A 16223-nucleotide genomic window follows, 5' to 3' on the forward strand; every position below is an offset into this window, starting at 1 on the left:
GTGGTTTGAAGAAACTTGAAAACTTGGATAAGTTGTATCTACAGACCAGAATATCATAGAAAGAGCGCATGAGCAGCCAAAATGAAAACGCCCTGTTTCTGAATGTTTTTCACAGACAAGCACCACTCGTTTTATTCAGCAAATATATAAAACACGGATGTCTCTAAGATGTGGAATCCAATCTATTACCTGTAACATGAGAACAATGAAGTAATTTGTGGTAATTCCTTGCAAACATGAAAAGAAACCACTGGCTCCACAGTTGGCTTGAATTCATAAAGCAAGATCTACACGAGGAATGAAGCCATGTAATACATTTTTATATATGTTCTGCTTGTGACGCTAGATCTTTCAAAGCATAGTCAGAAGATCATGAACTGAGATTCCCTAATCTCAACAAAGCCTCCTGGGATCTACTGCATATTATGTGCTGGGATATCTATGTTGCATTTTTTTTCCTTAACTGACTTAAATATTCTTAACTGACTGGAACAGTGGCAAAACCTGTCACACGGCTGCTGATTCAAACGTGTTTAAAAGCTCTCCTGAGGTGTGATGGGACGCTAGTCAGTCAGTCTTCCTCACTGTGATTAATTAGCCTGGCAAGCATGTGTGAAGTGATCAGTGCCTGCCGATCCGGACTCTAATGATATAACCCAGAATGCCGAAATGTAGATAACCTGACATGACAAATGCTGTTATGTATAAATGACCTCCACAATCAGACAGCTGACCACCCTCGAAGCTCTCAATAACTATAACTAGACTGTTAACACAACTCGAACATCCATATTTTTCAAAATGCTTGCTTCTTGTGTGAATTATTAGCATAGAATCAAACAACGATAATCACACTGCATTTTGTCTAATGGTTTTGATGTATTTTATTATAATTATTATAAACTATATAGTAAAATATATACTAGTTTGTTTTGTTTTCTAGCTAATATCTAATATCTGTTGACCTCATTTTCTGCTACTGCTGGTACTGATAATAAGGTCAGATCAAAGTTTTTGTCATTGCGTTTTTTATTCTAAATTTTAAATCACTTCTATAGTATTTTGTTTGAAATTTTACTCACATTTAGTTTTTAGCAAGGCCTGTTAGTATATACATATCTTCTTTGTTTAGCTATCTGTTAAACAGTTTTTAGCATCTGTTAACTAATATTTAATGCTGCAGCTATCATTTGCCACGAAAGTTACTAAATATAGTATTAATTCACGGCCGATATATCGGCCGATGATTAATTCGCATCTTGCCAGTAAAGCCGATTAATCTAATCAGAATTTCACAGAATAATCACATCTCTATGTGAGATCACGCACCTGATGGAATTTACCGCTGATTAGATAACCGGCTTTACTGACGAGATGCGCATTAATCATCGGCCAATATATATCGGTCCACCCCTAAAATACAGTCACTAAATTAAGTACAACAATATGGCTTCCATTTAGGTTTTAAAAACATTGTGGAAACATTGTGTTGAAATGTTTCTAAAACGTTAAGTTTCTGACAACGTTCTACTAACATTATTTTCACCCGAAGTATGATCATTATTTTAATGTTTATTTTGAATTTTCTAAGAACATCAAATTGTCTACTTTTCTTGTCGTGATTAGAACTTTATTTAAAGGTTACAAAAATGTTTTTCATATCGTTCAAGTACAAATAAGGATGATTTGAGAATATTAATCTCAGACTATTATAAGTATGGGACAGAAAATATTAAAATAAGAGGTCCCATAAACGTCACTTTAAGGCCGTTTACACTAGTGCGTTTTAAAATGAAAACGATCCTCGTCTACCCACTGTTTTCAAAAGTCTCCATATTGGTCCGATTACACAGAAACACAATCTCTGAGTTTTCAAACAAAAACAGGGTCATGGGTATTTTGAGAAAGTCTCAGATTTTGAGTGTCGAAAATGCCGGAGTAGTGTAAACAACAGGCGTAACCGTACCAAGACCCAATAGTGTAAAGTGTTGCCTAAGAATGTTTTCGTCCCAACATTTTTATAAATTCTATTTAAAAAGTTCCCCGTTAGCTGTGTATTAATTTAATTTATTAATTAATTTTTTAATGTTTGTTTCGATAATAATTCAAATTTAGTATTTAGTCTTGTACGTGTTTGAATGAGATGTAATAATGGTAGACATTTACTGCATATTTATTAGATTTACATCAACTGTACTACCATCTTCATCATTAGCTTATCCGTCAGCTACTGTTAGTGACCGATCTCAGGTCAGGTTAACGTATTAATACCATTACTAATTAAATCAAAGACCCCTGACCTTCTAAACAGCTGCTTTTAGGTGCAGTTAACATTAGCCATGTGCCAAAAGTCACAGCCGACATCTGGACTTCTGGAAATCCCATTGTTCCTTTAAGTGTGGGCAGCAGAAACAGTTTGGACGTGTTTGCTAATTTTTTTTCTTATTGTGTTTTGATCTTGAATGATCATCATCTCAAAGCCAAAGTTTTTTTTGTCAGCAGGAAATGACTAAAGTGCTGACCAAGGCCCAAATGAATGAAGAGCTTGTTTTTGAAGCAGGTGGCCTCCGTTGAATGTGAAAGGCCACTTGGACATCAGAGAACGGGGCCTCTGGGCTCATAAAGAAGAGAGACCTCGGCATTTAACACACTCGGATACACATACAGGAACAACTGACTCGTGCTAGACCAAACACATCTTTATTTCCAGACCAATTATCCATCAGGAATGCAGTCTATACAGCCACCGCTGCTTTAACTGAGAGAGTGGAATGGGCTTCTTCAAGAAAAAGACTGTCGATATAAATATAACAAAAATAAAAACAGCTGTTGGTCTTTTATAGTCCGCTAGGTCTAGTTCCCAGTTTGAGGAGACTCTAAAATTGATTTTCACCTCAGTTCTACTGAAATAGCATCTTCTTTTCTTTCTTTCTCTACCTGGCCACACTTTTCTCCCTGAATGATGATCTGAGGCGAACGAGGAGAGCAGATTCTTTATGTGTGAGTGTGTTGGGATGGGCTGTGGGAAAGGCAGGCGGCTGTTCAGATGGGGCGTGGACTCATGGGAGATTTCTCACTTGTACTGCCAGTTTCTAAACTTACAGAAGCTCAACTAGCCGTGCTCTCATGGTGCAAGAGTGAAAATTATGTGTGAAGTCCTAAGAACACTTGGAAACAGAGTAGATTGAATGCTCACCCAGTGTCAGTCATTCATAGCATCAAATACTGAATAAACATTAGTGACACCCGATCTGTATCATGCAATTTGCTATTTTAAGATACATTTGCAGAACTCTCACATGCAAGAATGAGTCAACAGAGTTTATTGGCAATACAGAATGAAAGTTTTATGGTTTATCTGATTTTATTCATGGCACATTGGTTTCCTGTCCAAAAAATAAAAAATCAAATTAAAAAGAAGGAAAGAAAGAAAGAAAGAAACAGTAGGTTATACTGGGGTAGAGTAATAAAGCCTTTTAAAATTTAGTTAGATTAAGATTTTATCATAATACTCTGTAAACGTGTGTAAAAATGGTGTCAGTCATTGCTGTGAAATGTAATTAACATTCATGAATAAGTTTGTTCATTTGATTGATATTGCACCATAAACAGATTGTTAAAAAGAATAATAATAATAGTTATCATAAACAATATTCTGTTATTCTAAAATTAAAATGTAGAACATATATATATATGTTTGTGTGTGTGTGTGTGTAAAACTTTCAATTGCACTATAACAGAAAAAATTAATAAATAAAATAGCAGACATTTCTTTTTAACCCTAAAACACAACGCAATGGAATACATAATTCAAATTACCAGTAAAACACCTTATTAATATTAAAAATACCTTCATAACTGCATTAACTTTGATTGGGCCATTATGTTGGATTTTAATGTCCAGCAAAAACCTTACTCTTCTAAAATATAAAAATGTAACTATTTCAAAAATTAATCTAAAATTCAAATTACAATATTTCAAAAATAATACTTCACTATTCTAAAATTTTAATTTCAACTGATCCAAACAGTTCTGAGCTTCACTCTGTCGACTATTTTAACAGTTTTCACAATATTCATGTGTGCCTCTCTAATTGGACACCTGCACCTTCTGATGAAACCTATATGTGGAAATACTTCACAGGCTTGTCAAATAACACCCCTGATGACCCTGGGGAGTAAACGCTAACCGGACTGCAGTGTTGAGAGTGTGTTGAGTGCAGTTGCAGACATGTGTGCTCATTGTAAAGCCGATTCCATTGTAAGGAACGGCCAGCATCAGCAAATACTCCAGGCTTTGTACTTCCCTACATACAAAGACGCAGACTCACACAGACGCTGTTCCCGCTGCAGCTGGACAAATTTGTTGTGGGTTGTGTTTTCATGCATGGGTTTAGGATCTCGTTTGATGGAGCCGAAAGCCTCTCATAAACGGTGGTTTCTTGTGCTGCATCCAGCCACAGCCTAGGTTTGTGTGCATGTCTGTGGATAGATATGCACATGCATCTGTGCATTTGTTTGCAGTTCATCTGAATTAGTGAAGAGTCATGTTATGCATGCTATTTGATCCATAATGTAACATACAGCATGAGGAAATTCAAAATATAATTGAAATGGGAAGTCCGGTATTCATTCACTCACATGTGCACTTCCTTGAAACTCTGTCCTGCACTTAATTGGACAATCATGGAGAACTAACCAAGCAGTATATTTTTATACCAAGCCATATGTTTCATATTTACAGTCATGAACCACAGGAGAGGAAATCAGGCCCTCTTGAAACCTCTGCTTCCTGTCAGCTGTATTAAGTGGTGCTCGCTGTAGCAAAATATCACTGTTCAAATATAATGTCATGTGTGAAAAAAGAGTGACTTTCTTCTATCGTGTCACCTCGTTGGTAGTCAGTCAACTTGAAGCTGTAAATGTGCCATGACAAACATAAATCACAGACACCATTAAGAGCGGGTTTACTGTAAACAAACGTTTAGCTTGGACTGCTGGAATTTATGATGCCAATGTTGGTGTCTGAGGAGTTATTCCCATAGTGTTTTACTCTTTCCACACTATATTCATGAAGGCTGGAGCCACCCTCATCTGTAAAGGTCTCGAATCTTCACCCTGTACATGATAGCAGCAGAAAGCACCGGCTAATCTAGAAAAGCATTTCTAAACATTCTGGATGGAGACTTTTATTCGCTTAAAGGAATAGCCTGCCTTTAGTGCAAGTTAAACTCCAACAACTGCATTTTTGGTGTATTGATTACCAAAAAAATAATTTGAAAATCAAAACTCGACTCATCGTGGAATAATCCTTTAAAGGGATCGGTCTTTCCTGTGAAGATCATTCCATAAATCAGAAACAGGACTAACAAGATTGCTTTGTTTTTGCTTCTCTGGTAGGGTTCCTTGCTTGTTTCCTTTTCCTTGGCAGGACACTCACCCCTGAAGGCCAAAGCAAAGCTTTGTCCAGGACTACAAAGAACCAGTGAGAAACTTAACTGCACAAGTCTCCCCTTCCTTGATTGGACAGGAAGTCACTACTGGAGACAACTCAACTAAATCAACCGATGATGGCTCAGCAAAAAAACTAATTTAGAGAAGAAAAGTGTAGGATGAAGCCATGACCATGACTCACTAAGTCCAAAACATCTCAACAAGACTGGAAATATGAAGAGCTGAAGGAGCCAAGCAGATCATTGCATGTTACGTAACTGTAACAGTTCTGTATCTGTCAATAAATAATTGCTTTAATAAAGCCACCCTGGTCTTACGCAATCGTTTAATTAGGCAGACGGTCAGATTAAAGTGTTGAACACAGAGAACAGACTCGTTCCGGTCAGATAATACGGGGAAAGGCCTGCAAACCACCAGGTTGTTCTAGAAATCTGCATTGTGGACGTTAGAGGAGATGTTTACAGAGGAAGTGACTGTCGTAGCCTTGTGCAACCTCTGTTATCAATGACAACACCTTGGAAAGAATAAGACACAGTCAGCAGTCGTTGTCGTTCTCGTGATTTCTGCTCAAATGTAGTTCAGTGGAAAGTGACGTTTATAAGTAATGTTGTTTGGATTTAGTCATAAAGTGTTTCACAATCGCACAATAGAATCTCATGCTAATTCTCACATTTGTTTTTAAGTTCCTCCCTGAAGCACGTAAACTTTAGAATTCGTTTGTTTGGGAATGTTTTAAAGGTTACACTGGGGTTGTGGATCATAATGGCACCTTTGTTTTTCTGATCTCTCCAGTGACTGCAGTTTTGAAAGTGGTAAACACGGCAAATTAACAACTGATTTTGTGTAGAACAAGTCTTAATAAAGTTGTTTTTTCTTTTTGCATCTGAGCCTGGAAAATCGACAAGATGTCACTCCATGGACAACGTCCAATTTTAAATTTACTTTATTGAGAAAGTAACTCAGATGTTTTGGTGTGTATTTAAAAAAGTTGCGTTACTTTTTCAGTTACTTGAAGAAGTACTCTGATTATGTAACTTGTTTTACTCGTAATACATTTCCAAAATTTTGCAAAGCAATTGTAAATTTGACCTCAACATTTTGTCTTGACTAAGTTTCCTCTCTTTATATTTTAGGTGTTCTGTCACTTCCGGCTCATTTCAGTCCGTACACGGAGGGACGTCAGACGGGGTTGGAGAGCAGAGAGGATGCATACGCTGAACTGGAGCTGCGAACGCTCGAACAGGCCTTACTGGCTACATGTGTGGGCAGCATCTCCGAACTGAGTGAGTGTCTGACTTCCTTCCTGTCTGTCGATTATATCTGATACTCTTGGTTTTATCTGTCCTTTATGAATCATACTGAATCATTTACAACTCAGAAAGGTCACATTTAAGCTACAGCTTATGAGAAGGTTGGACACGGTGGGATTTTTCAGTATGCCGCTTATCGCAAATGTCACATCCTGAATATTAAATGCAATTTTAATTAGCTTTTTATATTCGTAACTTAGATTTTTGTATTTTGTTCAAAACATTATATTGCTAAGTTATAGATTCAGTGTTAATAGTGAAAATAATAGTGCATCAAATAATAGGGCAAAATTTAAAAGTATACAAACGAAAAGTATTTGTTTTAATTTGCGTATTATTTCACATAGTTCATATACTATTTATATGCACATGATTTTTTATATATATATATATATATATATATATATATATGTATATATATATATATATATATATATATATATATATATATATATATATAAGCAACATAAAATAATGAAATTACATTGTTAAATTTCATATATATACATTTTATTTTATATACTTACCAAAACTATGAACTTTACAAGCTTACTATTTTAGGAATGTCACTACCTGTCACAGTGCGTGACTTGACACTCAACAGAGTCAAGATTGCAGCAAGTTTCATATGGAGACACAATTGCTCGTTGTTATCCCTGCAAACACAGCATGGAAAGAGAGATAATGTGGACGCTGTTTATCTTTCCGGACTGATTAGCTTATTATTTTATGCTCTGAATAAACACTACTATTTTGTTCCCAAAGAGGAGGCATGTTTGCTTTCTAAACAGAATGTTTTGTGGTGGAAATGGAAAAAAAAGACGACACAATACGAGTGTGGAAGTCAACTTAAAGTCTTGTGGTGCCTTAAGTGCTTCGTGTCTGTTATTTTAGATAATTCCTGCAGGATGTTATTGTGTTATTAGATACACTCCTATCAAGATTGAAGGAAGATGAACTGCTGTACCAGTGTCTCCTCTGACTTCATGATGCCTGACTCATCTGCGCTCAAATGAAGCATGTCTGTCTCAACACGGTTCCCTTGATAAAAGCAACATCTGGTCTGGGATTTATTGTCTGGACTTGATTTTACACAAGTGGAAAGCTGAAAAAATACAAAGTGTAAATACAAAGATTACAGTGACTTATTCAGCAAGAGTCTGTCGGTTCATTGTGCAGTGTTTCGGTTCCCTCCTCACAGGAGTTTACATTTGAAAATGGGATATTTCCCTTGCAGTGAAGGAGTTTTTTGTTGGCAGGGGTTGCCGTACTCTGAGCTGTTTTACCTGTGTTTACCCACCATGCCACAAGACCAGTGGTGGCATGGTTGGCGGCTTACCGATGGAAGGCACGAATTTCCTACTGCAAAAACCGAACACTTTGCCGCTTGTCTCCAACAGCATAAGGGCACCTTCAGTAGGACATTAGCAATCACGCACAAACTCAATGAATTCAGTGAGAGCTGTCTTTGTGCACTGCCTGTGATGCTGGCACCTCCCCATGAGCTCTCATGTAGGTTCGATCCAGCTGTATCCAGGACCAAAGGACAGAGGGGCATCTGTACATCCTCAACTGCCTTGGAACGCTACATGCAAATAGCGTCAACACAACCTAAAATGTGTGATTTGGCATGTGAAAAATTTGCTCTGTTGTTTATAGCTCCACCGATGTGACGTTATTTTGAACAATATCAGGTTCATGTTTGTAGGTTGTTTCTGGAATTTAAAATAGCTTCAGAAAGCGAACATTACGGAAAAGTTTGCTCAAGCTGGTAAACTATCTTTGGCCTATTGTGATTACGTAGTAGGCAAGAAAAATCAAAGAATGTACTTATGAACTCTGACTTCTTTTCAAACAAAATTAGACCAAACCAAAGTTCATTGTGGGAGTTTAAACCAGCTTGCCAAAGCAAACTTTATGGAAAGCATAATTCCAGCTGGTAAATACCAACGATCTACCACTGGTCTATGCCGATTACAAAATAGATGAGCAAACTTGATGTGCAATTCAAAATGAACTGATGTGACAACATTTTGAACAAAATCAGGTCAAAATGAAGTTTATTTGGAATTTGTTTCAGGAATTTGAAACAGCTTATGATAGTGAACTTTATGGAAAAGTTAGCTTGAGCTGGTAACCACCTTCAAACTGTCACTGTTCAATAGTGATTACATAATAGGCAAGCAAAATCGAATAACAAGCTTATGTGACATAATTTCGAAAACAATTAGGCCAGAAAAAGTTCATATGAACTTGTGGGAGTTCAAAGCAGCTTGCCAAAGCAAACTCTACAGGAAACTTTCTGTCTACCACTGGTCTTACTACCACATTTTGAACAAAATCGGGTCGAAATGAATTTTGAAACAGCCTGCAAAATAAAATTTATGGAAAAATTTGCTCCAGATTGTATACACCTTAGAATTATTGTTCCATGGAAATGACGTAACAGGCAGGCAGACTCAAAGCAAAAACGAAGAGGAACTCGTGTGACATAATTTAAACAAAATCAGGCCGCTGTCAGAGCTGGTGCAAACATATCTTAGTCACTATGATGCTTTCTTAACTGCTGCTTTCTCACTCCAGTAAGTTTTGTTGTTTATTTTGTTATCGAGAGGAAAGGACACAGCACATATTTACATGTTCAAATTCTAAATGCCTCTCCCAATAGCATAGGCAGTACCGGAGACAATTAACGGCTGCTCAGGTATTTCAAACTTTTTTTTTTACCCTAAGTAAAGAACAAAAAAGAACTGCAATTCAAGTATATTGGCCTTTAAATTGCAACAAGTATTACCATGAGCTTTAAGGATGTGGTATTTAATATCTCTAGTTCAATCGCACTGATCTCAGCCGCAGGGCAAGTATTAGGAGAAAAAAAGCCCCAAACTTCCTGATTGCTTCATAAATTCTCTAAGAGCCTTTGTAGGGCCTGGCAGAACACAATAAGGCCCCTATTGCTGCAAGTTTGGCATCTTTCAGATAATAACGGAAGATTCTTCCTACTCACAATCCACTCTGTGGTTTGGAAAATGAACCCAAGGGGTGATTACCACAAATGAAGTCTAAATGTTCCCACAAATGGAGTGGCCAGCCCAGAACTTTGGATCTCAAATTAGCGTAGATCAAGACATGCATTGAATCTTGATTAGTGTATCCATATGTAGTTTAGTTATTACCTGGACTGTTTCCTGTGTGTTAAGAATCCAGTTTTCAATGCATGCCTTGTTGATACAATCACAAGGATGTTGTGGAACTGTGAGATCCATGAGGGAAAGACATCAGCAGGTGGGTGTTTCATCCCCAAATCTGTTTAGAGGAGGCAATGTGCTGACTCTCTCACATTTGCTTTCCACATTTGCTATGAAGGCCAACATGTGGATTTTGGTTTCAGTTAGTGTCCAAGGTCTTGTAAGCTTCCGACTGTGCTCTGGTGATAATTTGATATCTGGGTCAATGACAAATAAAAAGAAGAAAATAGAAAAAAAATATTTAAATCTTTTTTTTACATTTTGTGTTCAAAACCTTTTTGTTGAGAATCATTTTTCTTTCTTTTTTCCATTTTCAGTTTAAATGGAAAGAATGAAAACTAATTTTGTTCTCATTCTTTCTTATTATTACCACAAAATTGTATGTATTTTAAGATAGAAAAAAGTTATGACTTTATTTCTGCATGGTGGTTACACCACATGACATATATTTTTCAAATGTTTGTATAATGATTAAAAAATGTCATTGATTTAACAAAAATTTCAATAATTTACTTTATTTTGCTAACTAATGCATTCAGGACAGTCATACAGTGCCACCCTGACATTTTTGAACTTATGCTCATAAAAAAAAAAAAAAAAAAAAAAATTGATTCGTAGACAATGTGTATTCACGATATTGTAAGATTACAAATTAAATTAAAAGGACCTCTGTTAGCCTGATCTGGTGCAAATATCTTAAGTTTCTGATTGATTTTTTGTAATAATCAGGTGACCTGGTATCACGGGCCATGCACCATATGCAGCGCCTCAGTTCTGTGCGTCACGGGCTCAGTCCTGCACGTCATGCCCGCCAGCAGCCTGTCTCCTGGTCTCCGGATGCCCTCCACACTCTCTACTACTTCCTGCGATGCCCTCAGATGGAGTCCATGGAGAACCCCAACCTAGATCCGCCCAGGATGGCCCTGAGCAAAGAAAGGTGAGCCTCATTACTATTCCCCTCCCATCAATCCAGTCTCCAATTCACACAGTGAGTGCTAAGCTAATTAACAGCCCAAACCCCTAATGGCCCATTGATATGTAAGTTAACTCTTGAAACCACACAGCCTGAAGGCACTTTAAAGCTGTTAATGATATAGTAGAAATGTGAGGAGCTCCTCAAACTTCTATTTCCAGTTGATGTTTCCTGTAAGTTCATTGTAACTTGTTCTTAAAGAGAGATTAGTTTGAAGAGCGGGTCATTAGGTGTCCTGTCTTGCTTCAAGGATGTCTTAAGGGTAATACTTGCTAAAGGTTAATATGAAGGTTTATATTATATGTGGTTCAGTTACAGGTGTGTTGTAAACATTGGCTCTTGGAAGGATGCCTGTTTGTGGGATACAAAACTAGGTGTAACTATGTTGAAGCAGTTACCTGGCAAGCTGAAAGCAACTTCATTTTGAGGCAATCAAACAACAGCAGCTAGCATTTTGAAAAAGATGCAAACTATGCTAGCTTCAGGCTACTATCAAAAGCTACACTAACTGTGTTTCCATTACAGTTTGCACAAATTTAAATTTCGAAACTGAAATTTGCCCAATGGAAACACAATTTCACTTTTGAAAACATCCAAGTGTCTTTAATACTACTCATAAATGTAACCCAGATTCTTGGCTAACATTCTTGTTTGTAAGCCCTTTGAGTTGCCTTATCTTGACATGTAATACATTTTGCAGTTTAAATGCAACGAACTAGAACAATCAGCCCAATAAAAATGCCTAAATGATAAATGAGTCACACAGGTACAACCGTTTCTAGAAGCTCTTGCTGCGTCCAAAAACAAAGTAAATCCAGACTTTCGTAGATGGGCTCAGATGTTTGTTTCCTCCTTTGATGTGTTGTTGTTGAACGCCAAGCACAATTGTCCACATGTGATTGTGTGTATATGTATGTGGGCAATTATCAGGTTGTATGTTGAGTAAGTAAAAGGCACATCTTGCTATTGGCTTCAGCTGTTTCAGTTGTGTAAGACCTTCAACTAACAAACCTAAGTTGAAAACAACAATGGAGCCTTACTGCCGACTCCAATCATGAATCTCTCTTAATGATCATGCCAGGAAAGATTTCCAGCAATATTGCTGAGTGCTTGTGTATGTGGTGGAGAAGCAGAATGGGATACAGGTGGTGCTTTAGTCCTGGCTATAATTATGGTAAGGGCCTCAGTCATTATTTAAGGTCTCCTCAACGCGCCTTCTATGAGTCTATAAAACCTTTGCTTGAAATGAAACCACTCTTGTACTGTGTGGTCCTAACAGAGGCCTGTAAATGGAGAGGGGGCGTTACGGATCCAGTGAAGTTTAGTTATGCGAGCTAGAGGTTAGTAATAGTAAGTGTTGATTTATGATGGGTATGTGTCTCCTATTGAGTGGGTGGAGAGAGAGGGAGGAAAGGATCAGAAAGGTGAATGGGAGTGCTGGGTGGTAAGTGGTTGCACATCAAGGAGGCTCTGTAAGATGAGAGGCGTGGAAAGTACTATGACCCCAGATCAGGACAGAGAAGACAAGACACATACTGGCTAGCTGGAGTATAGAATGCTTTCATATTAAGATTACGTTTCTAAAATAAGGTTCAGAGTAAGTGAAGTGAACTTGTTTGAACCTCACTTTAGAAACATCCAACTACTTCTAAGAATATATCTTTTTATGAATGTGTCAGTAATTCAGTATAACAATAGGTCAGGTCTCTTTGCACGCTAAACAAAAACAGTTTACCAACACATCTAGTATTAAATGAACCATAAAAACATTTTATTTCTGTTTGGCCCTGTTTTATCTCACCCACTGAAACAAGTGAACCAGACAAAATAAAATCATGCTGTTAGCTGTTTTCTGTTTGGCCATGATTTTTTTTTTTTTTTCACCTTCTGAAAGAAGCCAGAAAAAAAAAAAAAACATGCTATTGGTTGTTTTTCTGGCTAAAGTTTATTTACTAAAATTTTTCAGATTGATCATTTCTTATCTCACCTACTGAAAAAAGCAAGCCAGACAAAACAAAAAATCAACAAAACAAAACAAAAAAGCTAAATCATTCTGTTGGCTGTTTGTCTGACACATTTAGTACCAAGTTCTTAACCCCATACCCCCCGAACGAAACAAGTGAGCCAAACAAAACCATGCAGACAATGAAAACAAAATCATGCTGTTGTCTGCAGTTACCTGTCAAACAAATATTCATCCTATATATATATATATATATATATATATATATATATATATATATATATATCTTGATATACACATTCCCTGCATTAGAAAACCATCACATACTTATCGTTGCATGCTGAAAGGTGTTATGAGTAATACATCTACCACCAAGCAGTAGGACGATAGTTATTAAAGAATAATTAAAGGCAGCCATCTTGAATGAGCTGTAGAGCACTAATTAAACTACAACACAGTGTTATTTCCATGAGGACTTGTCTGTGGGAAACGCATTTAAAAGTCACTAATCAACTGACGTATAGAAAGACCTTTACCAAAATCTCGATGGTGGGCTGTAGTACACTATTTACACACCATTTTTAAATTGAAACAAATATACAAAGTAATGCTCTCATTTAAAGTAATGCTGGGATTTGTCATCATCCGCCGCCAAACCCCGAGAAATTCCTGGCTTGAAAACCACAGCGTTTAATATGCAGCGGCCATCGAGTCGCCTGCCAGACTCTAGTGTTTGTATATGACTCAGAGACATGCTTCAGCATTATATATGTTTATAGCGAGGGAAGCAGCCGTGTGGTCTCAGTATTAAACGCTTAATCATGTTACACATCTCTGGTGTAATCTAGTTACGTTAGAAGCCTTGACACGTGTGTAAATGTCTGTGCTAGTTCGCAAAATTAGCCCAAAGCGCTATACGGTTTCCACAAGCCCTGATTAGCCGTGCTTTGATGTAGGCTGCAACTGAGCTTGGGTTTCGGGTCGAAGGCCACGGGCTGAACTTGAGCCCTTGATTCAGAAGCGTGGGTCATTGTTGAAGCCTGACCCAAGGGCCAAATGAACAATAGATGAAGGGATGCAGATGGACGTTGGCTTTTCACTAGCGCGGCGCCTCTGACAGCAGTACAAAGGCAAGGTTGTAAAAATGTTGAAGAGCTTAAATTCCATGCTGGTTTTCTTTTTGATTTTTGAGCAGGTCATAGGAGTGGACTACGCATCAGGAGTTTACATCTATGTGTGTCCCTGAACGTGAGGCTGGTACATGTAATCTAGCATGCTAACAGAGCTTTTGTCTGGCTTTTTTAAAGATTTAAGGGATCGATAATTCCATTTAGGAATGGAAAATAGCTGGCAGGCATAGTATCAAGTGTGTTTTTGGATTAGAGTGTTGTGCATATTGCTTTTAAATGATGCTTTCTGAGAGTAGTAGTTTAAAAAAAAAAAGCCTCTTAGTTTAGCTTTTCATTTCTGTTATATATATATATATTATTTTGAATCACTTCTATATCTTTGATACTTTAGCCATTATCCTATGGGCATCATCCAATGCCCATTCATGAAGTTATATGAAGTGTATGGGAAATCTCCATAAACTTTTCCTATCTCAGACTCATTTAGCTAGTGTATTGACTGATAACTTTTTCCACACAAACACACACACGCTTACAGATGTACAATCAAATCCTTGTATGCTCTCACAGATATGAGCTCCCCAAATACCATCCACCCACTCTTCTGTGTGACTAAAGTGAACACACTTAGCAGGCTGCAATCTATTAGTCTTGACAGTGGTTTTAAGGGCTTTAGCACTTGGAAAATCCCCTTGATCAATACAGTAAGCAACTAAAAGTGCTCCTCTAAACTATTTTAGTGAAAGGGTGTGGTTATTAAGTGTGTTTCTTTATGCTTCTACCATTACTTTCCCATGAAGATCTTTCCTTACACTTGGATTAAGGTTGAGTTGTTTTACAACCACAAGTCAAACAAATGTTACTAAACCTGATCTGTTTGTAGGCGTTCTTGCTTGAAAATACTCCACGCTTAGTTTTATCATTGGTTTTGTTCATACAGACAGATATAATCAGTTTTCTTTTTTGGCATGACCTACACAAATCTGTTGTTTGTAGTGCAAAAAAGCACTACAAACAACAACCCCCCCACCACCACCACATTTAACTCCTCAGTTAACTTCAATCTATCCTATTTCAAATTTTTCAAGTTTTCACGTTATTTCTGTAACTTTCCAACTTTTTTTGTAATTGTTTGTGAAATTTTACTAGCAATTTCTGAGTGAAGCATAAAATTCTACATCACATTTTGAATGAAACACCAAATTCTTCACAAATTTATTTATTAAAACACCAGATTCAACAGAAATACCAAATTTAATAAATGTTTAGCGAAGCATCAAATCTCTTGCGTGAAACACCTAATTTTAAACACAATGCCAAATTCAAATTTTTTTGAGTAAAATACCAAATTCTACACCAGTTTTTCAAGTGAACCACCAAATTCTGTTTTCACAGTTTACTCAAGGGCAATAGTTTCTTTCAAATATTGACCCTATCTTTCAGCAAAAGTGCCTTTTGTACTGCTTTAGTTCCAGAACTAAAGTACTGGTATGATTTTGAGGGTACTATTTCGCAGTAACATTTAAAGGGTTGCATCCGCATCGACCGTGTGTACTAGGACGTGACGTAAGCCGGTTGACAGCGATGACATTTGTGCACAGCGTTCAACAATGTTAACAAAGAAGAATAACGTTAACAAAAGGTGATCTGAGGACACTGTGATCTGAGCTTTGTTTTTGTTGTGTCACGTGGGTTTCACAACAGTGGACATGGAATATCGACATAAATGTAAAGCGATTGGTTTGGTGATTGATTACGCGAAGGTCTTCTAAAATGACAGTTTTAGCCTGTAGAAGACAATGCTACCTTAAGCTATTGTCTGATATCACAGCCCTTGTGGCAGCACCGAGAGTACAACGCAAACCGAATAAACCGATCACTGGCAAAACACCTGCAAACAAAACATTATTTGATGCGCTTTTCATATCCTCCCTCAAGATTTAAAAATAGCTTTTCTAAATTTGGCTTCGCCTTCAGATGTTCCACACTTGAAAGCTGACTTCAGAATTTTAATAGTCTTTTCTTTTGAACCAAGATGGCTCCCATCAAGCTGTCATCTGCAAAGTTGATCTGTTTGTTGTGGTTGAGCGCGTCTGTAGGTCTCAGGAGACGTGTTTCTCTGTTGCGCATATCTTGTGTGTTTAA

General features: G+C 37.3%; 1 protein-coding gene across 1 annotated transcript in view; it reads left to right on the plus strand.

The window, feature by feature from the left end:
- LOC113043595 (ankyrin repeat and BTB/POZ domain-containing protein 2-like) overlaps positions 1 to 16223 on the plus strand; it is a 45793-nt gene that overhangs the window by 17774 nt on the left and 11796 nt on the right. Inside the window, exons 3-4 of the mRNA XM_026203082.1 lie at positions 6588 to 6737; positions 10742 to 10949. Of these exons, the coding sequence (XP_026058867.1) occupies positions 6588 to 6737; positions 10742 to 10949 (358 nt within the window). The remainder of the gene's footprint in view (positions 1 to 6587; positions 6738 to 10741; positions 10950 to 16223) is intronic.

This window comes from Carassius auratus, chromosome 25 (genome assembly GCF_003368295.1).
Source record: "Carassius auratus strain Wakin chromosome 25, ASM336829v1, whole genome shotgun sequence".
Lineage (NCBI taxonomy): Eukaryota > Metazoa > Chordata > Actinopteri > Cypriniformes > Cyprinidae > Carassius > Carassius auratus.